Source organism: Schistocerca gregaria, chromosome 5 (assembly GCF_023897955.1).
Source record: "Schistocerca gregaria isolate iqSchGreg1 chromosome 5, iqSchGreg1.2, whole genome shotgun sequence".
NCBI classification, from domain to species: Eukaryota; Metazoa; Arthropoda; class Insecta; order Orthoptera; family Acrididae; genus Schistocerca; species Schistocerca gregaria.
In genome coordinates, this window is record NC_064924.1 from 464,938,629 (window position 1) to 464,964,625 (window position 25,997).

Below are 25,997 nucleotides of genomic sequence, written 5' to 3' on the forward strand. Positions count from 1 at the left end.
GGGTTTTAAGGGAGAGGGTAAGGAGTCATTCCAATCCCAGGAGCGGAAAGACTTCCCTTAGGGGGAAAAAAGGACAGGTGTACACTCGCTCACACACACATATCCAGTGTGTGTGTGTGTGTGTGTGTGTGTGTGTGTGTGTGTGTGTGTGTACACCTGTCCTTTTTTCCCCCTAAGGGAAGTCTTTCCGCTCCCGGGATTGGAATGACTCCTTACCCTCTCCCTTAAAACCCACATCCTTTCGTCTTTCCCTCTCCTTCCCTCTATCCTGAAGAAGCAACTATCAGTTGCGAAAGCTAGTAATTCTGTGTGTGTGTTTGTGTGTTTTGTTCATTGTGCCTGTCTGCCGGCGCTTTCCCACTTGGTAAGTCTTGGAATCTTTGTTTTTAATATATTTTTCCCATGTGGAAGTTTCTTTCTATTTTATTTATACCATAAAATGAGGTGAATCTGATCAAAAACAGCAGTTTAAAAAAAAATCATATATTTACTGTTGTGATACTGGAATAAAAATTCAATATGTTAATTTTACAACCTTGATAACGATATATTTATGTATTATGTTATTTTTAGTTTATAATTGCAGTTATTATTTTAAGTTGATTGTTGAACAGTTTTACCTCATCAGTTGGGGCAAATCTGACCACCATTGTATTTTGTGTGCAGGAAAGGAATAAGGCTTCTAGTGGAGTGAATCCAATCACTATTTTCATTTTTAAAAAACTATATTGCTGTATTTGCAACAAAATTTTGCAATTTCTGGACTAAACAAGTTTTTACAAGCACATTTAACTTGACATTTCTGCTGTAAAAACATTTGCATTCACAAAAATTGACAAACAAATACTAATTTTTAGCTATTGTATGTCATAACCAATGTGAAAAATATTTTCTCAACATCAGACTCATCAATCCCTTAAAAAATAAATTTCGCTCGTCTTCTGGAACAATTTTATTTAATAATTTGGGCTCTTTCTGCATCAGTTGCATTGTCAATTTCTGGAAAGACAAAATAAACTTACCATCAAGAACTTTCTTTCTCAGAAATGTCATTTAATAGCTTTCATTAGAGATACTTTAAATTTTACCACTAAAAAAAACCTGAACCCTTTTTCATAGGAAATTTTACTATGGGGAAATCATCTTCTTTATATTCATGCCAATCTTTATCTTTCTCCTTGTCCATTTCTTCATTTTCATTTGACTCATACTGTTCTAGATCACTGTTAGATGTTCTGTCACTATCATTTTCATTAAGACTCTGATAACAATTCCTTTTCCTAGAGTTAATGCACCAAGCGCGGTTTTCCTTTTGTTTCATTAGAATGAACCTGTTTCAATTGCATTTTGAAGGCTGCTGCCCAAGAAACTTCTGGTGAGCTGGTGCCATGTGCATTGTTATCGGTTGCTTCTCGAACCTGTGAAATGACCTTGTCAGGACAGAAAGGAAAAATTCCTGCTTTTCTAAACTCAGATATTATATTCAATTTGAACGTGATAACCGTATTTTCAAAGTTTTTTTTTTTTTCAACGACCTAGGAAATTAGGATTTTGGCACCTTTTCCAATCATCTAGCACATTTCTCCAAGCAAGTTTTAAAGGTGTGAAAAAGGCCACATCAAGTGGCAGCACAAATAAGTAGAATTAGGTGGTAGAAGCACAAATTTAATGTCCTGTTCCTGGCACAATTTAATCACATTATATGACAGATGGCTCGACAGACTGTCACCTATAATCACTTTAGGTCCCTCTAAGTGCCAGGCACAAGGCAAGACCATTTCAAGAAACCATGATCCAAGCATTGTTAGGTCAAAGCAACCACTTTTATTCCTATTATAACCTGCACCAGTTATGCCCCGTTCAGTCCAAGTATCATACAGGTGTTTCGCCCTATAAACTGTGTATGGTGGGAGGATAAGGCCTTTGGCGGCTGCTGCTATCATCATACTGATACTTGACTTAGAACTACCCACTATCCTTTCAGGCTGTCTTGTACCTAGCTTCACTATTACTTTCACTTGTCCAAGATCGTCACAAAAGTTTGTCTCGTCATATTTCATAATGTTGGGTGGAGGGACACCATTCAAGATCAGGTTTTTAAAATAATCAGTCACTGCTTTCAGGTAACTGCTGCCTTTGCCCTCTCCACTTTTTCATTTATTCCAACTGTTAGCTCTTTATTTCTTTGCAGAAGAGATTTTACCCACTCGTGCCCAGGTCGACTGCCACAAAAACTTTTTTCAATCCTCCCTGGTCGACTGAGAAGTGCCTATACATGTACCTAACATCATTATTCCTCAAAGGAAACCACCATTTTGCACAACACAATAATCCCACAATAATCGTTCAACCAGGCTTTTTTCCTCACTATTTGTTAATGCTGGTTGGTTGCCTATTGTGTATTTGTACCTTTCCTTGAGTTCGTCATTTAATGTGGTATATTGAACTGCGTATTGCTCTGAAGCTTTCCAGATGCTTAATTTTCCTGATTTGACAGCTTTCACCCCATTTAAAAGAAATTCTGGTTTGTAGTTAGATTTCCTTGTTGGTCCCAGAATCTTTTGGTATATTCGCATGATTAGATTCACACTACAAAAATGCAGTTTTGTAATTAGGTCTGCATGGCGACTAAGCAGTATTACCAATGAAAGAATAAATGAAACTTTATCACTTAAGACATTCATATGCAAGCAATAATATTGCGACTTACCAGTTACACTTCAGAAGTAACAGCACCAGCAGAAGTTTTCGCACTGTTGTGATGACTACAAGAGTGTAGCACAAGAATCACACGCCTACTGACAATGGGATTTGCTGGATGCGCGCACTCCAACATGCCACTATTATTGATAGATTAGTCAAGAATCCACGACAATGGTCAGCTGCAATGTAATTGTTAAAATGCTACACCCAGTTATCCAAATGTGGAAAAACCACTAAATAATTGGATTGATGCCATCTGATCAGATTAACCTCATTTTCTGGTACTTAAAATGATATAAATGAGGACAATACAAAAAATACTAATGGTGGTATGCATAATGTAAACACTGCAATGGTAGTACTTACATAAGCAATAATGCCTGGGTATTTTGCTCAAAAAGGAGTGGTCTTAAGGTAAAAAATAGGTTGGTCATGAATGCTGGGCTATAATTAACCATAAGTTGGCTGCTTACGCATATAAAAAATTTTATGTAGCGCTATCAAGGGAGGAGGAGGGGGGGGGGGGGGGGGGGGGAGAAGAAGAAAAATAAAAGAAAAGAAAAAAAAAGGAGAGAGAGAGAGAAACAGAAACACCGAGGCATACTTGGGCCAGTACACAAGCCACTCATTTCAAATACTTAGGACAAATTATTCATACATAAGAGGTTAACTTATAGATTAATCAGAAAAGAACCAGAAAAACTTCAAAAGACATGCAAGCTCACTTGGAATCACTACATATAAATACCAAACAATGGAAAATCTAGGATGGAATGTAAAAATATTATGAAAAGGATAGTTGCTACTCACTATAGTGGGATGCTGCAGATAGGCACAATAGAAAGATAGTCAGAAAGTGATCTTTCGGCCAACAAGGCCTTTTGTCAGAAACACACACACACACACACACACACACACACACACACACACACACACACACACATGACCACAGCCTCTGGCTCTCGATGCTGAGGATGGAAAACCCATAGAAAAATATGCTTTTCAGCCCAATAAATAGAGAAGGAATTTTGATTAAGGGACCAACATCAAAAATACAGAAAAACAGAGACTGAATCATGAACACATTCAGGAAAAGACAGAATCATGGACACATTCACAAAAAGAAGATTCACATTTTGTGGACTCATTCTAATAATGAGAAGCAAGAAATATTTTCAAAGGTATCGATTCAGAAGGGAAAACAGAGTGGATCAAATAAGTTTAAGATAACTTCAGACAACTAGGAAAGACAACAGCCAATCAAAAATATTGAGAAAAGTACAGGAATATCATCAACACAGTCAAATTCGAAAGCACAAAACAAAAGACGTAGCAAGGATATAATGCGACAGAAGAGAGAAAGAAACAACATAAGGAACACATAAAGAGAGTCTGGTAGAGAGGAAAACACTATCTTTAGAGAGGACTCCAGGATCAAGCACTCTCTTGAACAGGGAGCTGTAGGGGCTGGACAAAAATATGGAACCCTGTGAGAAATATATGCTTGAACATAAATGCAGATGCTAGCCAAGTCTGGTGGTGGCGCCACTGTATTTGACGACAAATGGCACCTGTGCAGTGCCTTCAATACAAAGATAGTGTCATTTGCAGTCAGAACAGTCTTCTGTTTAACTGTGAGTGGATTACATCACAACTATGTGAATTCAAATGAGGGTAATTTGTTGGTGCTCATATGGTGGTTTCTTTTGCAACCAAGGTAGCATAAATGTCTGGTGTTTCAAGAGACACCGTATTGAAGTTTTGTACTGCATACAGGAAAAGTGGAAAACCATCATCCGCTAAGTCACAATGTGAATGACAGTGTGTGCTGAGTGACTGCGAGTCATTGAAGAGGACTGTGACAAAAAATAAGAGGACAAAAGCTGCAAATGTCACTGAAGAACTGATTACTGCACTCACCAACCCTGTCAGCATCAAAACAAAACGAATGGAGCTCCATAAGTAGGGAATTGCAGGACAAGCTAGAATTCCAAAACCACACATGTAAATGCCCATAACAGGAAAAAGTGATCCTGGAGCAATGGGAAAAAGTCATTCAGTCAGATAAGTCTTGTTTCACATTACTTCCAACTTCTGGCTGAGTTTATGTCTGCCACATGCCATCCCAAGTTTACGATGCAGACTGCTCGCTGTTAAGAGTGAAAAATGGCATAGGTTCAATGATGATTTGGACAGCAGTAATGTAGTATTCCATGGGCTCCATTGTTGCACAGTAGGATTGTATTACTGCCAAGGATTATGTGACCATTTTCGCTAATGGGTCTAGCCTGTGGTAAAATATTTGTTCCTCAGTGGTGATGATATGTACATAGGTAAAGGGCTGCTGTTCACACAGCCTGCTTTGTCCAGGTTTGGTTTTGTGAGCCCAAGGATGAATGGCTGATCTACATTGGCTCCACAGTCATCACACCACAGTATTTTTGAGCCGTGGTCTACTTTGGAGAGAATGGTGCATGATCATTATCCACCTCCGTCATTATTATGTGAACTTGCCACTGTTTGGAAGGAAGAATGATACTAGATGACCTTGAAAACCATACAGAACTTGTATTTATCCATTCTGAGATGACTGGAAGGTGTTTTGAATGACAACAGTTTTCCAACACCATTGTGCTTTTGATGTTTCCATATTTTCGTCATCCCTGTGTCATAAATATTAACAATTGCACTAATATTGAACAACCTGTACAGAAACCAAACTGCAGTTATAAGAGCCGAAGGACATGAAATGAAAGCAGTAGTTGAGAATGGAGAGAGCCTGGGAAGTAGCCTATCCCTGGTGTTATTGGGTCTTTACACTGGAAACCAAGGTGTAATTTGGAAAGGAAATTAAAGTTTGGGGAGATGTAATATGCTTTGGCTATGATATAGTAATTCTGTCGCAGATGGCAAGGGCATGGAGCAGCAGTTGAATGGAATGAATAGCGTCTTGAAAAGAGATTGCAAGATAAACATCAACAAAAGTAAGAAGACTATCAAGAAAAGTAAAATTAGGATAATGGAATGTAGTCAAATTAAATCTAGTAATGGTGTGGAAATCTGACCATGAAAAGAGACACTACATGTCATAGACGAGTGCTGCTATTTAGGCAGCACAATATGGAATGATAGCTAAAGTAGACAGAATATAAAATGCAGACTGGCAAAAGTAGGAACAACACTTCTGAAAGAGAAGAATTTGTTAAGATCTAATAATAACTTAACTGTTAGAAGCCTTTTCTGAAAGTATCTGGTTGGAGTGTAGACTTGTATGAAAATCAGAAGTAAAGGAGAAGTTCAGCCAAGAAGAAAAAGCTTTCAAAATCTGTTGCTAGTGAAGAGTGCAGAAGATCAGTTAGGTGCATTGAATAACAAATGAGAAAGTACTGAACTGAATTTGGGGGAGGTTGGGGGAGAGCGGGGGTACAGGCAGACTATGGTTTGAATACCAAGTTTGATGGTTTTGCAGAGAGAGGCTTGCACAGAATACACCAGCACAACAACAACAAGAGCAACAAAAACAATGAATCAAAGTGGACAAATTTCAAATTAAAGCAGTCCACCAACAAGCAGCAGCTTTAGTGCTGTTGCTCAGTACGTTGATGTACACTGATCAGCCAGCCTACCATCAATGTAAACCCATGCAGGCAATAGCAGCGTCACTTGACCAGGAATGACTGCTAGTCAACGCACGACAGTGTATGTAGAGTCAGTGAGAGTATTGTAAATGTTTAGAATGGGGAACGTGTGCAATCTATCTGAGTTTGACTGACGGTTTATTGTGATGGGCTTGAGGCTTAAGACAAGCATTTTGGATGCTGGGCATCTTGTCGGGTGTTTGAGGAGTGCTATGGAGAGTGTCTTCAACACATGGCAAAGCCAAGGTGAAACCATGTCCCGATGTCGTGGGGTTGGGTTGCTGCTCCTTATTACAGAAGTCGGATGTCATAGGCTGGACAGATTGGTAAAACTGGACAGGCAGTGAACTATGGGGGAACCAACATCAGACCTTAATGCTAGACAGAGTAAAAGTGTGTCTGAACACACAGTGCACTCTCCTAACGATGGGCCTCCATAGCTAATGACCCATTCACGTGCTAATGTTAACACCACAACATCAGCAACTATGACAGAAATGGGCACACGAACATCAGCACTGGACATAGGTGCACTGGCAGAGCACTGCATAATCTGATGAATTTCGATAGCTTCCCCATCATAATTATAGGAGGGAGCGTATCATCTTCCAGGGGAACTGCTCCTTGACACCTGTAATGCAAGACAAAGACAAGCTGGCGGTGGTTCCATGATGCTCTGGGGAACATTCATGTGGGTGTCTATGTGTCCACTCATGCAAGGTACCATAATGGCCAGAGAGTATCGTACACTGGTTGCAGACCATGTACATCCTTTCAAGACCATCATGTTTCCTGATGACAGTGGCATCTTTAACATGAAAATGCACTGTGTTACAAGGCCAGAAGTATGATGGAATGGTTCGAGGAACACAGTGATGAGTTCCAATTGATGTGCTGGCCACCCAATTCGCCAGATCTGAGCCCAATCAAAACACATCTGTGATGTGACTGAACATGGCATCAGGGCTCATCACCCCCCCCCCCCCCCCCCCACCACCACCACCACCACCACCACCACCACCACCACCACCAGCCCACCCCCTCCCTGGAATTTGGTGACGTGTGTGTGCAGGTGTGGTGCCAACTCCCTTCAGCAACCTATTGAGGCCTCATTGCGTCCATGCTATGGCTTGTCACCACTATTATCTGTGCCGAAGGTGGACATACCGGCTATTAGGTAGGTGATCATAATGCTCTGGTTGATCAGTGTATAATTAGGAAACTGTTATTCATCCACTGTTTTCACTGTTTCACTGACCTTAACGTACTAAAAAGCTGTTGACTTCTCGCTGTGTATTTTTACTCGTGTTCTTAAACTCCTGATTTAATCAGCTTTAGTTTCTTATGTAGTTTTCACTCAGGATAAGATAGATATTACCTTTCTTCTAACCCTTTTCAGTATACTTACATGTTTTTATATCTGTTGAATGTAACTTAATTAACATTTATCTTGAAAAGTGAGATTCCTGCATGACAATATAAAATATGGCTGTACTAATAGAAATAAGCCACAACAAGAGTGCTCCTGTGTAACATATATAATCAAGTTTTCCATATACTTGCGTTTCATCTTGATTCCTATGAAGCTAAATTAGGGTTTTACAAATGCATGCAAGATCCTTCCATATTCTTATGTAAGCTACATCAAATGTTGCATTCACTACAATAACATCATGCTGGGATCTTTGGTAGTTTTATTTTGAGTAAAATGTTTTACATGTAAGTACCCACAATGAGCTTATACAATTTTATTACAGCTCACTGTCCATCCCTTGAATATTGGACACCCAGTTCTTCCACATTCTTGAAATGATGTTGAATTCTGCAGAATACTTCACATTCTTAGATAAATGTTTCTGAGATTTCTTTATTACAGGCAATGAATAAAGCTCTGAAGGCGGACAATATAACATGTGACACAATGTTTTGAAAACAAATCACATATAATGAAACTACATGCAGAGTAAAGTTTGGGAGTAATAAGGGCTGCACCATACCTTATTATAAGGGAACGTATCACTAGCAACTCCATCCAGAAGATACCGAATATCAGCCAGCAACTGATCCTTTTGCAGTACTTTCAAGTGGGATGCACCAGGTGCAACAACAGTACGCCTTCTTACAGCCTGCTGTCTCATATGCAGCACCCACAACCTGTTTTATAAAAAAACACACAGTAGAGAGAGAGAGAGAGAGAGAGAGAGAGAGAATGGTGCGAGCATGCTTGTTCATCATGTAATACAAATAAAAAGATATAGTAATGTAATAAACTCTCAAATTTCAAAAAGACACTATATCACCATCAAGAATTGCAATTGAAATGATGATGACCAGAAATAGCAGCAGTTCATGATAAAAAGAACTGAGTACCATAGTTCCATTTTGAAATGCTGAAATTAAGCACACTAAAAAACACAAAAATTCGCTGGCAGAAATAGCAGTCAAATTGAACTCATACACTGATATGTGCAAATGAAATGTAACATACGTTTTCCAGTTAACACTGTAGATGTCAATAAGAGGCAAAATTGCTTATATATTATGAAAAAAATGATCCTCTCAATATTATAGACTGGGTTCTAGAGGACACAAAAAATTAAATTTTCTGAAGATGTAGCAAAAAGTTCATTATGGTAGTGTGTTACAGGTTTATTTTAGGTTAGATTGCATTTATCTTTCAGTGTGGCAGATACATTCTTTTGCTTCAATTATTACACAAGTCTGCACTACAGCATGAACCAAATGTCCTTCATATGAATCAAACAGTGGAAAATCCAGGATGGAATGTAACAATATTAAAGAAGGAAAGTTGCTACTCACCACATAGCGGAGATGCTGAGTCGCGATAGGCACAACAAAACGATCCACACCATTAAGGCTTTTGGCCATTAAGGCCTTTGTCAGTAAAACACACACACACACACACACACACACACACACACACACACACACACACACACACAAATGCAACTTGCACACACGCCTGCAGTCTCAGACAACTGAAACCACACCAGTTTCAGAGACCGCAGATGTCTGTGCAAGTTGGGTTTGTGTGAGTGTGTGTGTGCACGTGTGTGTGTCTATTGGTAACAAAGGCCTTAATGGACAAAACTATAATTTGTGAATCCTATCGCGACTCAGCATCTACACTATATGGTGAGTAGCAACTTTCCTTCTCTAATATCCTTCATATGGCATCATACAGTTAATAATCCACAATAGATGTGATTGTATATTGGCTAGAAATCAAACTGGGAGAGTTTTAGCAGTGAAAATAATAAAATTGAGGGCAACCTGTAAACTTATTGTCTGCGACTTCAGACAGTAGCCCATCTATATGGTATGGATCTGATGTGGAGCTTGTGACTTCTGAAAGGTATTGGATGTATAATTACTGACTGTATATGATCTTGGAAGGCCTGCAATCACCACCACAGCTGACATCCATTGCTACAGAGATCACTGCTATTCTAGAACATTCTAGAAAGTTGCACAATTTGACAACTGCAGCAACTGTCAGGTGTCATTGACAATGTGGTTGGGATTTCACACAGGTTCTGGTAAGCACAGAGGAGAGTCAGTGTTGGAACCTTGCTAAGAGCAGACCTACATCTTCTGAGTATGCAGCAGACAGATAATGATTTCAGTGAGTTCTATTTAACTGTCAAGGATGGTGTTTTATTTTTCATTTGATCTCTGAGCTTGTTTAGATACATATTCATGAAGTCTCAAGTGACCCATTAATAATGTGACAATTACTGAGGAGAAAAAAGATGAGACAAGTATTAGAACAGATGTTACACAATGGTGCTACTTGTCACCAAAGCTTTTCAATACTTATGCTGAGAAATCTATAGACAAATCATTTAAAAAAATAAATAAAAGGCATAATAGTACAAGGATAAGATATGCAGATGATTGTGCAGAATGGGCAACAATCAGAGAAAGTACTACAATTTATGATTAAGATGGTTCTAAAAGTGGAAAAAACCTTATGGAATAGGATAAATGCACTAAAAGCTAAGTGCCGAGAATCAGCAAAATTCAAGGTTCTGCCGAAGTATTATTGAAAGGGAATCTCTTTGGAAAAAAAAAAAAAAAAAAAAAAAAAAAAAAAAAAAAAAAAAAAAAAAGGTACTTTGCAATTTTTTCGACTGAAAATAAAAGCTGTTTTGAGGAAATAAGAAGTGGAATACCTAGAGGGAGGGGTGTGGAGAGGCGAAAGGGGGAGGAGGGGGGGAGTGGGAAGTTTTGAAAAGATGGAAATGTTTGTTAGCAGCAAAAAGAATTTCAAAAAGTCTAAGAAATGGATTCAAAAGTTTTTTTTTCTGGAGTGTAGAGCTATATGGCAATGAATCATGGACAGTAAAAGAAAAAATGGAAAATACTTGATTACTTTTGAAGTGTGACAGCCGAGAAAATGCTTAGAGTGGAATGAAGCGATGAAATGAGGAACAATGAAATATTTGGAAAAAAAAGTAGGAGAGGAAAGATTAGTGGAAATGATAATAGTGAGGAAAACATTTTAGATAGTACACTTATTGCGAAGAAACTGCTTAGTCTGAAGAGTTGTCAAAGGAAAGATTGGACAGCATCCAGTTGATACCTACTGCAATACAGATTTACCAAAGAAGAAACAATGTAATATGCTATGTTATGCATGGCAGTATAGGAGAGGCAATGAAACCTGAGAATTGCTCCCTTGAATGACAGAACTTTACTGATGTCATAAATAAACGCTAAACCTGTGAAATAATGTAAAACAGCAAAAGAACCACTATCAAAGCAATGAGTGGAAATAAAAGCTTATCCTGCACTGTGGGTTACATATCATTATGATAGAACACATGGATGGAAAGCTTGAAACAAAATGAAGTAGTTAACAATCTGAAGCAAAATGCTACAAGTACTTTTAAAAATGCCCATTAATACCTGTGAATTGCTTCTGGTTTTTCACTTAAGAATGGTTTTTCAAGTGGAGGCAGACGTGACCCATATGCTTCCCAAGTTCTATGGTTTACCCGAGCTAAGATCTCTTGATCACTTGGTGCATGATGGTCATGAAAATCACACTCAGGAGAGGCATTGGCATGTTCTGCTGCTGGCGTCCCATACCCTTCATCTGGAGTCTAGCATTTAAAAACAAATACAGAGGAATATGTTATAGAAGTCAATTATTAGCAAATTTACACTTTTTATGCCACTGCCAAAAGAAAGCACAAGTCACCAACAGATAATAAAGACAAGGAATTTTTTTTTAGTTGTAAAAATATGTTGCACCTGCATCTAGTAGAGAACCCATGATATGTGATATAGTACAGCAGAGACTCATCAAATGAAGAGTAGTCTATGTTGAAACACAAATAATCAATACAGTCAACAAAAATATTTTTTTTCTCATAGACTTCAGTTTGGAAGATACCCCTGCAGGGAGAAATGGTCTGATTGTCAGCATCATCAGTGGGAGATAATTAGCAATATGCTTCATAAGAAAAATTTGTTTTAAGTATGTAATAATGATTTTGCTTGTTCACATTTGACAGTATTTTGCTCATTTCATATCAGTTCACTACCTGAGTTGTTCAAATGCCTCATAAAGATACGACTATAAGCCATTTTATCAATAAACCTTTCTCAACCATAAATCAAAACTGGTAATATGCACTGGTTGCAAAATTTCACTTACAGACACAACAGAAGCTTTATTTTCAAAACCCTAATTTACCAGAAGCCCACCAGGTCATTTACACCCTTCTGTTAATTTATTTCACTGTCCATATAGTCCCTGTCTTTAACTGACCCAGCAACAAAAAAGTCAACAATTGGATTTATGAGCTTGTACTTACTTTTTACAATTTTATTTTTAATGTGTGGATTATACACTGAAGCGCCAAAGGAAATGGTATAGGCATGCGTATTCACATACAGAGATACGTAAACAGGCAGCATATGGCACTGTGGTCGGCAAAGCCTATATAAGACAACAAGCACCTGGCACAGTTGTTAGATCAGTTACTGCTGCTATGACAGGTTATCAAGATTTAAGTGAGTCTGAATGTTGTGTAGTAGTTGGCCTATGAGCATCTCTGAGATAGTGATGAAGAGAGGATTTTCCCGTATGACCATTTCATGAGTGTATTGTGAATATCAGGAATCAAGTAAAACATCAAATCTCCAACATTGCTGCAGCCGGAAAAAGATCCTGTAAGATGAACAGGACCAATGACAACTGAAGAGAATCTTCCAATTTGACAGAAGTGCAACCCTTCCACAAATCCCTGCCATCAACAAGTGTCAGCATGTAAACCATTAAACAAAACATCATTGATGTGGGCTTTCAGAGCATGACACAGAGCTTTATGCCTTGCCTGGGACCATCATCACCAACACTGGATTGTTGATGACTGGAAACATGTTGCCTGGTCAGGCAAGTTTCATTTCAAATTGTATTGAGTGGATGAATGTGTACAAGTATGGAGACAACCTCATGACTCCATGGACCCTGCATGTCAGCAGAGGACTGTTCAAGCTGGTGAAGGCTCTGTAATGGTGTGGGGCGTGTGCAGCTGGAGTGATATGAAATGCTTAATACATCTAGATATGACTCTCACAGGTGACACATATGTAAACATCCTGTCTGATCACCTGCATCCATTCATATCCATTGTGCATTCCGACAGACTTGAGCAATTCCAACAGGACAATACGACACCCCACACATCCAGAATTGCTACACACTGGCTCCAGGAACACCCTTCTGAGTTTAAACACTTTCACTGGCCACCAAACTCCACAAAATGAACATTACTGAGCATATCTGGGATGCCTTGCAAAGTGCTGTTTAGAATAGATCTCCATCCCCTCATACTCTTACAGATTTATGGACAGTTCTGCATGATTTGTGGTGTCAGTTCCCTCCAGCACTACTTCAGACAGTAGTCGAGTCTAGGCCACATCGTTTTGCCTCACTTCTGTGTGCTCGCAGGTTCCCTACACGATATTAGGCAGATGTACCAGTTTCTTTGGCTTTTCAGTTTACATTATTTTAGTCTTCTTATAACAGATTTTCTGACCTACATTACAAGTTGCTCTATGGATTTCTTTTATTTGCTGTTTAAGTTTATCTGCACTAGAAGCAAACAATACAAGGTCATCAATAAATGTAATTAGAGAAAAAACATACGAAACAAAGAAACAAAATAAAAATATCAAAAACAGAGGCACACAACAACACTAACTAGATAATTCTAATACAGATGGTACATAGAAAAATGTAGCAATACTGGTAATGGAAGAAAAAGGATAAATTTAGGGTGAAGACAGTGTCAATAGGATCACATGCAGGGCGAAAGCCAAGCACATGTTGCAAAGACAGTTTCCATCTTTAAAAGCATTTTTGTTAGGAAAGAATGTTGCAATGGCCCCAGTGCTGTAACAAGCACCCATGTCTTTGCTGCTATGTTGCATACCACACTTAGTAATAAGATATGAGGTGTTGCTTGTGAAGTAATTTTGAGGTTGTTAATCTTGTCGATGCTCTGGTGGGTACACTGGCATTATAATGCAAACTTTTACACATGTGGGCTGGCACACTGTAAATATGGAAAGGAAGAAGGAAGATCAAGTAGTTAGAGGCACCACAAACCCAGATTGTGGAAGGATTGGAAACGAAGTCAGCCACGTCCTTTCCTAAGGAACCATCCTGGAGTGCATCTTAGGCAATTTAGGAAAACTACAGAAAATCTAAATCTTGGCGGCTAGACAGGATTTTGAACCATCACCCTCTCATAGGCAAGTTCAGTGTTTAGCCATAGGGCCACATCATTCAGTGCTATAAACATGAAAGAAATTATTGGGAAAAAAACACTTTTTCTTTTCCAAAAGGGGCCATATTTACACCCATTCCTTGTAAAATTTATCGAATGAAGAGACATGATATGGACCTGTGAATTCCTTGCTCAATGGCCAAGTCGGCTACCCAGCTTTCATTGAACATTGAACAGTCACTTGGAATTTCACTAGCACAATATTTTAACATGTACCAACATTGCTGGTAAATAAACATGTTCCACTTTTGGCTATACTTTGTCGACAGCTACCACTTCTGCCCAACTGCCAGGCATTAAATGCTCATTCACTTTGGACATTTTACAATCTCAAAGTCCCTGGTATATCCACCAGCAGTATTGGATAACTAAGTGACTCTTTCTCCCTTTAAAACCAGGAAAACATAACTGAAAATTATATTAAGATGTGTACATGTACAATGAAACGTGTGAACAAGTAAAATGCAACAATTCCCAAACGTAGCTGAAAATTACATTAAGATGTATTACATGTAAGATGATATTTGTGAACAAGCAAAATTCAACTACTTTACATTGTTTAATATACTGAATTTTAATCCAAATTTTGTAAGATAACTGTTTGAACTAATACAGCAAAAACTTACCCTATCTCGTTCTTTACTTGCTTTTGGAATACACAGTTCTTTTGGGCTTTTTACCTCTGGGAAGTCTGGAATATCATATGGTAAAACACCTTCACCTTGTGCAGTTCCACTGAAACACATACAAATTACATTATTCAGCACATAACAGATTTAAATAGGACCCTAACATATAAGCATAGTCACCAAGGGTGCCTATAACCGGGGGGGGCAAGGGGGGCCACAGCTCCCTCCCAGCTCATTGAAAAAGGAAAAAATAGTGTAGCCAGGTGCTTTTCTTTCAAGAAAATGATATTTAGGTCTTTAACAGGGTCAGAACTAGAAATTTTCTACGGTTACTTAGAAGTCGCCATCCATCCTCAAAAATATTAAAAATACTCTATACCCCAACATCACGACGCCCCCCCCACCCCCCCACCCCCCAATAAACTATTGTATGGATGTCATTGATAGTCACTGTCACTGATGCATAAAATGTGCTGTTCTATAACTAAGAACATTACATGTGCACAGGTATGTGCTTTTATTGTTACTTCTTTTGGGTGACCGAGCGAGGTGGTGCAGTGGTTAGCACACTGGACTCGCATTCAGGAGGATAACAGTTCAAACCCATACCTGGCCATCCAGATTTAGGTTTTCCATGGTTTCCCTAAATTGCTCCAGGCAAACACCAGGATGGTTCCTTTCAAAGGACGTGGCTGATTTCCTTCCCTATCCTTGCCACAATCTGAAAACACTTCGATGTTGACAGGACATTAAACTCAATCTTCCTTCCTTTCCCTTCTCTTGGGTGATAGAAAATATGTTGCTTGTGGGGAAAACAATTATATTTATGAGTAATGACTACTACAACTTAAAGACACACAGTCTCCTAACAAACATAACATCATATTTTTCATTTGGAGCAAGGAAAAACATTGTCTTATAACCGGGACATGCATATCATTTATCAACATTGAGTACAAAAGCCAGCGAGAGTGGCCGAGTGGTTCTAGGAGCTACAGTCTGGAAGCGCGCGACTGCTACAGTCGCAGGTTCGAATCCTGCCTCGGGCATGGATGTGTGTGATGTCGTTAGGTTTAAGTAGTTCTAAGTTCTAGGGGACTGATGACCTCAGAAGTTACGCCCCATAGTGCTCAGAGCCATTTTCAGTAAATAAGGGTATATATGACTTAAGATGAAGAGAAAGGGGAAGACATACGAAGCTGAAATGAACAACAGACTTTCATCTTCTTACTTTGAATTATCAGCCACCCATGACCTTACATTATAGCCTGTTGCAGAATTTCAATCTTTGATATTATTTGGCTTTAGCCTACTGTTTTCTGTTTTAGACCTGCACTCTATTTATCCTTTCCATCAAAGGAAAAAATTGAGGCATTTAATTTTCCCATCTGATATACAAGCTATATTTATACACTTTTTCATCTTCTAAGGACTTTACACATCTTCAACTTAACCTTACAGTTACCAAACAAAGTAAAAATCTGTACCTTCATCTGAATTGAAGATGTGTAGGATACACTCAGTTTTCTCTGCAGCTCCATCCACAGTTCTTTCAGCTCTGTAATTGTGTGTGGAGTTCATGATTTTAAAATGACAGATAGTCATAGCAAAAGGACAGCCACAGTTTGTTGTTGTATTGCAAATGTGTGGTTTCTTTAATTCTTTCTAAAAAGAATATTAAAGTTTGACTATTTTCTTCATTGCACTGTCATGAGACATGTCAGGTTCCAGAAGTTTCAGATTCTGGTAGCTTTCAATTGAAGCCAAAAGTGCATTTTTACTTCTTTTTTTCCATATAGGTCATGATGGCAACAACCTGAGGTTCAGGTAACTGGCGAGATCACGAATGTGCAAACTGTGTGATTACTGAGGGCACTGCATATTTTATAGTCATGAAAAACAAGTCTCTTGCACAGGCAAATTGCCTGCTTGAAATGTGCGGTAGTAACTGGTATTTGTACAGCTTCTCACTCAAACATGATGTCATATGTGATAAAAAAGCACAGTTAAACTGCAACTGTGTAGGACCCCTCAAGTTTTCTTCAATTTTCTACTGCCAAATCATCACTCCTAAAAGCTAATAAAGGTTATTAGGATGATAACCACATACTGAATTTTACTGCCAAGTAACTCACAAAAAAAATCTTATGAAAGTATTTTATACTATGGTAGTTTTAGCTAACAAGATGGGAAAATAATATCAACACAAGTGATTTACAAACAAAAATTTGTTTCTTTTTTTCTCTTTTTTATTACTGAATGTGTCTAGGTTACGACTTCTAAAAAGTGTATGAGTTACGAGAGATCAGATTGCAGTAGAAGCAGACACCAGAATCTGAGAATGCTAATGATGAAACAGAAGTAATAATTGTATTTGCAAACACTATAACTGAAACTGAAAGAACAGAAATCAAAATAAAACTTACAAAAATTTGAATATTCCAAATTCGTTAAGGCTACTTGCTGATGTATTACCTACAAGTTTTTGTCTCAGGGTCTTTGGCTGATATTTGTTTAATGACTTTAAGAAAAAATCAGCTGCAAATCCTGAGACAAAAACCAAGAAGCAGTATGTCATTTGAATATTTCTCATAGATCTTTAACTCACAGGACTCTTTCAAGCAAATTCAAGATGATATGTTTGTTATGTTGCTTCAGACAACAATATTTCATCAGACAGCAATAAGGAACAAAATTATGTTAAATGATACCTTTGATGATTAATCTGGAAGAACTTGCTGAGTCCTGTACCTAGTGGCTCAGAAAAAGGGTACCATCCTCCTGGTGGTAAATAAGGACATTCAGTTCCATACACAGTTGAAACAAACCTCTCAACAGGTGGCAGGATAAACAGTTGAGGGCCATACTGTGGATATGCATTTGGATACCGTTTTGAAAATTCAGCATCTAATTGACCTGGTTTGAAACTGACCTATGGAAAAAAAATGTAAAAATTTGAGAATCACATGACTTATTAAATTCACCTGCTAGGAGAAACATTGCTGAAAGCTTTGGTTGGCTAATATGTCAATTTAGAATAAAGATAATTACACAAAATAGATTTTTAGTTCACTTCATGCAATGACTATGATATACGTCATCCTGCTTCATGTTATGAGCATGCAACAATAAGTCAGAAGAAAACTGACACTTAAAACCATATAAAAAACAACAAAGTGTTACTTCTTTACATATCAGACAAGAAAATACAAGCTGACAGTAATGGGCAAATTATTATTTGTCTGGCATCAGTGGCATCTGGGCTGTTGTGGAACAAGCAGTTTGTACTGAAGAGGATCCACAGCCAGTGAAGAAGGCTGTCAAGACCATTGTGACCGGTTGTGCTTGGAAATCACATAACAGTTTTTCTTTTGGGCCATTCTGAGATTGCAAACTGTACGGCCCAAGGGATGATAAATAAGAGCACATGTATCGAGATACTCAAAACTTCTCAAAGTATTTCTCATATAGTATGCTCCATGAGATTCTTGGGAATATAAGCACATTTCTGACATCAAAATCCTTAGAAATTTGAGTGTCTGATAACAACTGGCTCAAATTCTTGTAGAATGGATCAGTAGGCTAAGTCATAAATGGAGGCATGGGTTTTTGTACACAGCAAATAGCATATTTGCAATATGGTAAGCCTGCAGTGTAAAACAACACACGGAAAATTCATTCATTTCATCTGAGCTTTATCATTTGTTTGGAATCAGCAGATGAGAACTGTACTAATTTTAGTATGTGTGGTGCATACTGATGGAAAGAAAGGGGAAATCATGGACCTGAGAATATTCCACAGGTGTCCCAGATATTAAAGTGCAATTTGGTATTTGTTATCAGTATAATAGTTTTGAAATGCAAAATACAACATTTTTAGTACTATGAAATATTTCAAGGCAGTCAGGCATCAACAAGTAGCTCTTTTTTTTTTGTCGGCTACTAGTGCAGATATGATTAATAATGACAACACATATTTCACCTTTGGGAGTGAGAGTTTTCTTTTATGTACATTAGGCTGCAACATTTTGATTAAGTCACCATAAGTATGGCATGAATTAGACTTATTTTATTTGTTATAGTCTTATATATTACTCACCTACTTGCCTGCTTCTGCTCTGAAAATAATACGTATTTGGACAGACAGATATTTCAGCTTTGGAACTTGTTTAGGAGACAAATTGTGGTGTGAACAAAGACATGCACCACAGACTGTAGAGTCTGTAGTATTTGTTTCACATTTGAAAATGGTATATTGTGTTGAGTAAAATAAAACTTTAAGCATTAAACTTAAAAAGAAGAAGAAGAAGAAGAAAAAGTGTTTTGGCACTAAGGCAAATTGACATTGACGGTTGTCTGGGGATGAATTATTGTGACAGTAACAACAGAGAGAGAATGCTGAATTCCAAAATTGTGACTTGTTTATAAAAAAGGCACAAAAAGAAGTAAAAAGAACAACTTAGGGTATAATGTTTCATACTAAGTGTCGTCATAAACAGGTGCCTTCTCTCTTCTGTGCAAGTTCTCCTTTGAGAACATTTATTAATTGATTCTATCAGTTTCAACTTCTACGCTGCTAATATTCTTCCCCAGACTTCTGGAAGTATCATCATACTCATATTTATTTGCAATATGATTGCTTTTTGTGCATCATTCTAAGATGGTCTCCAAATTTTCTACATGTGTAAATCAAAAGACAGGAGTGCCTTCAGCTGTTTTGGAGTGTTTGTACAAGGACAACAATAAAGAATTCATAGCAGAGGTCTTAGTACCACTGGTCTATATGAGGATAAGAGAGCTATCAATCAGCTGACTGCTTACTTACACAAATCCAACTCACATGACAAATATCAAGATAACTGATGAATTGAAACATGTCATGGACAATGACAAGCCCACAATATTGACATTAATAGACCTCATCAGAAGTTTGCCTCCATAGCTGAGTGGTCAGTGTGCACTGCTGCCATGCAGAGGACCCAGAATCGATTCTCTATACTGCCAAGGATTTTTCTCGGTGAGAGGACTGGAACAGAGTGCTCTCAGCCTCATGCTGCCAATTGAGGAGCTACTTTACCAAGCACTAGCAGACCGATGATCTGATCTGGGTGAATGACAGTTTGTATTCAGTGGTCAGATGGATGCAAAACACAAGACTTAAAATTAACAGCAAAGGAGTGCCAAATAATTTCAGTATCCCTTCACAAATAAATTAGTTCTGAATTTAGCAAACAACTACCTCTTATTTTCCTCAATGGTATCCAGATACCATAACAGAAAACAGTGACGAAGTTTGCATAACTCTGAATGAGCAGCCCAACTGGGTAGAAAATACCATCACCACATTCAGAAAGATTTCTGCTCACCTCTATGCCCTCCAAAAGATCCAGAACATATTTCGAAATGGGGTGGGACATAAACTTGTGAAAACTCTACACAGCTAGTAATAACTATGAATGTTTGTGTATATTACATTTGCAACATGCATATATTTGACCATATTAGTGCTTAATAAACACAGTTAGTATGGTTGGAATATGGTTGGGACAGATAAGTTATTTGACTACCATAAGCCACATCTACACCATCAACTACTAAGTGTGTATGCACCCCAGTAGCTCACATCAGAGATTAAGTATATATAATTTCATCAGTATTGTAACACAAGGCTTCATTCACCTACTGTCTGCTTCTGGAACACGCTAACTTGCACTCCGTGCACAATTCATTGCTCTGTCACACTTAAGAAAAAGGTAAAGTATTTCCTCCTGTCAACCTCATTACTCTTTCCCAAAAATTAACTTATGTGGCCAGTTTCCAACTTCCAACTACCAACTAGTAAAGTAAATGCTCCCATCTTCTCCTTGTCATACGTCTATCTCTTTCATTTCTCAGTCAGGTATGCACCTTTCTTTTACCCTCTCTTCATTATTAGTGAGATGTGTCCCCGATTCCTGTCCAACTTCTTATGTACCTGCAATGATACACTAACTTATTTTTGTGCTTTACGGTTGAAGTTAGTGTATTGTTTGGTCTGGAGCTCCTGCTGTGCTAAGTATAAGTTAAAAAGATATACACTCCTGGAAATGGAAAAAAGAACACATTGACACCGGTGTGTCAGACCCACCATACTTGCTCCGGACACTGCGAGAGGGCTGTACAAGCAATGATCACACGCACGGCACAGCGGACACACCAGGAACCGCGATGTTGGCCGTCGAATGGTGCTAGCTGCGCAGCATTTGTGCACCGCCGCCGTCAGTGTCAGCCAGTTTGCCGTGGCATATGGAGCTCCATCGCAGTCTTTAACACTGGTAGCATGCCGCGACAGCGTGGAACCGAACCGTATGTGCAGTTGACAGACTTTGAGCGAGGGCATATAGTGGGCATGCGGGAGGCCGGGTGGATGTACCGAAGAATTGCTCAACACGTGGGGCGTGAGGTCTCCACAGTACATCGATGTTGTTGCCAGTGGTCGGCGGAAGGTGCACGTGTCCGTCGACCTGGGACCGGACCGCAGCGACGCACGGATGCACGCCAAGATCGTAGGATCCTACGCAGTGCCGTAGGGGACCGCACCGCCACTTCCCAGCAAATTAGGGACACTGTTGCTCCTGGGGTATCGGCGAGGACCATTCGCAACCATCTCCATGATGCTGGGCTATGGTCCCGCACACCGTTAGGCCGTCTTCTGCTCACGCCCCAACATCGTGCAGCCCACCTCCAGTGGTGTCGCGACAGGCGTGAATGAAGGGACGAATGGAGATGTGTCGTCTTCAGCGATGAGAGTTGCTTCTGCCTTGGTGCCAATGATGGTCGTATGCGTGTTTGGCCCCGTGCAGGTGAGCGCCACAATCAGGACTGCATACGACCGAGGCACACAGGGCCAACACCCGGCATCATGGTGTGGGGAGCGATCTCCTACACTGGCCGTACACCTCTGGTGATCGTCAAGGGGACACTGAATAGTGCACGGTACATCCAAACCGTCATCGAACCCATCGTTCTACCATTCCTAGACCGGCAAGGGAACTTGCTGTTCCAACAGGACAATGCACGTCCGCATGTATCCCGTGCCACCCAACGTGCTCTAGAAGGTGTAAGTCAACTACCCTGGCCAGCAAGATCTCTTGGATCTGTCCCCCATTGAGCATGTTTGGGACTGGATGAAGCGTCGTCTCACGCGGTCTGCACGTCCAGCACGAACACTGGTCCAACTGAGGCGCCAGGTGGAAATGGCATGGCAAGCCGTTCCACAGGACTACATCCAGCATCTCTACGATCGTCTCCATGGGAGAATAGCAGCCTGCATTGCTGCGAAAGGTGGATATACACTGTACTAGTGCCGACATTGTGCATGCTCTGTTGCCTGTGTCTATGTGCCTGTGGTTCTGTCAGTGTGATCATGTGATGTATCTGACCCCAGGAATGTGTCAATAAAGTTTCCCCTTCCTGGGACAATGAATTCACGGTGTTCTTATTTCAATTTCCAGGAGTGTAGATTTCCTGCATTTATTAAGAGTTAACTATATGATATAATGTTATTTCTTACCGACTACATGATGAAAACTGTTCTGTTTATTACTGCTTCTTTTTTAACTTAGCTTTTTATGATTTCAAATTAAAATTTTAGAGAAAAGATAAATCATAGACTAATTCAACTGACAAGCATATACAGTATAATTCATTGGAAAACAATGAACAGTATTTGTTTCTGAATACCATCAAAATTGTGTTCAGTTCCATGTAATTTTTTCTTGTAAATAAACTGTTATTTCCATATTACCTTACGCATTCTGACAGATCAACTAAAAATGTGTCTGTTTAAAGCCACATACCGATATGAGCAACTGCAGCGAGTGGACTGTTCATTCTGTTTGCCTAACTACTATGTTTTGAACAGGGAAAGCTACAGTCAGTCAATAGCAAATTAGCCGAAGCTTTTGACTTAATCCAATATCTGCACTTCTAGGGTATAGTTCTTACATTAACAATAATTTGTTTGCAGACATAGCTGAGAGAGAGCAGCACAGTCCATAATTTCTTGAGATGCTTTATTAGAGTCTCGTTAATTTGCTTATTTTTCTCAAGAAACTTGAGTGAGACAAATTTCCATTCCCAGAGTGCATCTTTACAAGGTCTATTTTTCATTTCTATCTCCAGATCAGCTAGAAATGATTCTCTCACTCATTATTGCACGATGACTGATGCTCTGATGACCAGATTTCTACTCACTTTACAGAGACGGATTTGGGGTTAAATCTGCCAGTTCATTTCCTACAATTTCACAACGCAATAATACCAATTGGAGGTCGATACTCTTGAATAGTAACAATATCATAAAAAGTTGCTATTCACCATATAGCAGAGATGCTAAGTCGCAGGTAGGCACAACAAAAAGACTTCCACAATTAAAACTTTCGGCCATTGGCCTTCGTCAACCACACACACACACACACACACACACACACACACACACACACACACACACAAATGCAACTCATGCATATGACTGCAGTCTCAGGCAATTGAAACCACACACCTCTGCTATATGGTGAGCAGCAACTTTCCTTCTCATAATGTTTTCATCTAACTCTGACACATTTCCTGTCCTGAAGCATGTCAGCATTGCCTGGAGTCACTATATAGTTTGAAATTGATAATATGGCTATCTATGAGTAGCTTAAAATTACTGCCTTGGTAAATGACAATAATCTGCAGGTATGTTGAGTGAGAACAGTTGCTATGGCACTTATGTTTCCATCAAGAGATGTTTGTCCATTCCTAGTCTGAAATATCCTGTGAATAGTTGGCAGTATGTTCTAGCCCCAGTGATTAGATTCTTATCTGAGACTCCTAGGTTGGATTTTTATCAGACATGTAAAAGACTGGATTAATCCCATAAGGGATAGAGCTCTGTGGATTAGGCTGCAAGTATTCATCCACATGTCATCAGTGTCAAATGTCACATGATCTCACCAATCCATGATGTGATTCTAGAAACTGTGGCAGCTAGGAATGTTGACTTGACACGTTAAAATTACTCAATCCATCAACAGAACAAATTTCAGACAGACCTTATACATTTTTGGTACAGTTCACAATATATCAGCATCCAATATCCTTTTGAGCCAACACTGATGCTGCAGTTACTGTGATTGATATGCAGCAGTATTGATTCTCCATTATCATCACATATGAACTATCATTTAATGCCCTACAGCAAGCAAAGTATTTCGATGAAGCAGCTGATTAAAGTAGAAGCAAAATACGGGCAAGTAGTTAGTGAAATCTCTGTTTTAGTGGTAGCACAAATTGAAGTGGCAAATATACTTTTACAGTGTTTAGTATTCACTATCCAAGACAGTAAATCTGATTAAACAAATTATTCTTTTAATAGACTCTTGAGAATTGTGTAAAAAGTTTGAATCATTGTTTACACGCATTATAATGGATGCTAAGAATTGCAATGTCCTTATCACCATGAAGCCTACATGAAGCCTACACCAGCAACCAAGTTCTATAAGTTATGTTAACGTTTATTGCAGTTAATCTATGAAAAAAGAGCTAGATCATGGTGAGAGTTCGGTCCATAATAGATTCATGAAGACCATAAGAATTCAAAATTAGCAACAGCAACAATTTTGAAAGATAAATTTGGCTGATGCTTATTTATGGCTACCACTAGCCAGAGAGTAATTAAACATAATCGTTGTCAACAAAGCTTATGGCTTGTACAAGTATCTATGCCTTGTAAGTGGTGTTGTAAGCTCATCAGAAATCTTTCAAAGGTACTTGTAGCAATTCACAGTAGCCATTTTAGTGTCATGGTAACTACTTTGACAACATTACTGTAACAGGTCAGGGTGTACAACATTACAAAACATTACCTAGTCACCTGCAAGAAGGCTTAAACTGTAAACTTTACAAATTTAAATGTACTGAAAGAGAAATACATTTTCTAAGCACTCTACTTGGTGCTACAAGCACAAGACACACAGAAAAGCATATAGCCATTGTCTCGTCCAAAGAATCCCCCACACTTTCAAACATTCCTAGGGAAATTTAACTATTACGCAAAATTTATTCTTGATACAGCAGACATTTCAATAAGTCATGCCACTAGGGTGTCCCTCTCATGGCCTGGCGTATTTGAGCATGTACTCTATACGCTGAAGCACAAGTAACACTCAGCACCTTTGCCTGGCAACATACACTCCTGTGAAAATGACGGTAGCACTGCTTATTTCTCTCAGTATAAGTTAGGTGCTGTGCTAGCCCACTGAACAATCCATGTCTTTTGGTTCAGAAACATGAACAGCAGTTCAAAAGAATCATTCTTAGAATGAAAACGATGTGTTAGGCATGGTATATGCCATAAAAAGTTTTCATATTTACCTATACCTCGCAAAGTTTCACTTCATTGCAGATCACAAGCTACTTCAACACTATTTGGTCAAAGACACAACGTTTCTGAAAAGCATCTCAAAGGCTGCAGGAGTGGGCATTTTTTGCAAGTTCCTAGCACTAAAAGCCACAAATGACAACACACCATCCAACTTACGTATGAGGCTGGACCCAACCTATCATAAACATGAGGATTACATTTTCAGTTCCATACAGAGCCGTAGGAAACAGTGGAAGACTTTCCAGTGACATCAAAGAATGTTGCCCAATCCACTCACAATGACAGAGTTTTGGCCTCATAATGTTTACTGGCTAGGTGTTGCCAGGTACATTGAAAAGCTAGTAAAAAATTGCACTGAATGTAATGAACAGGACAGGTCTTGTGTGACTGCATACAAATCAACTTTACTGAATCATTCTTTCCATGTGGTTAGTGTGGTGGTGGTGGTGGTGGCGGTGATGGTGGTGGTAAGAGTCAGGACAATAACCAACATTCTGTCAATTTAGAGTCTCACTCAAACCATAGGTTTGGCCAGTAACTGCACGTCACATCAAAAAGTTTGCAGCATTTCTACAACTGGAACAATGTACAGCACTTAAAACCAGTGCCATTCTATCCTCAAAGCAATGTGTAAATGGAGAGGATAGTCTGAACCTGCAAACAGCACTTGCTAAACAATTGCAGTCAATGGAGAGTGCCCAGTCATGATGCTATACTGTATTCATCATAAGAATAAACCTGATGAAACATTATATCATATATTCTTCTGTGTTTGCTTGAATCTCATTGGATT

The 25,997-nt window shown here is 39.0% G+C and overlaps 1 protein-coding gene across 3 annotated transcripts in view; it reads right to left on the reverse strand.

Moving 5' to 3' along the window:
• The window catches only part of LOC126271918 (gamma-tubulin complex component 6), a 249,988-nt gene that overhangs the window by 149,073 nt on the left and 74,918 nt on the right, over positions 1–25,997 (reverse strand). For all 3 annotated transcript variants that reach the window (XM_049974312.1, XM_049974311.1, XM_049974313.1), the window contains exons 4-7: positions 17,508–17,728; positions 14,794–14,902; positions 11,274–11,470; positions 8,339–8,495 (exon numbers count right to left, since the gene is read on the reverse strand). In XM_049974312.1, coding sequence (XP_049830269.1) covers positions 8,339–8,495; positions 11,274–11,470; positions 14,794–14,902; positions 17,508–17,728 — 684 coding nt within the window. The remainder of the gene's footprint in view (positions 1–8,338; positions 8,496–11,273; positions 11,471–14,793; positions 14,903–17,507; positions 17,729–25,997) is intronic.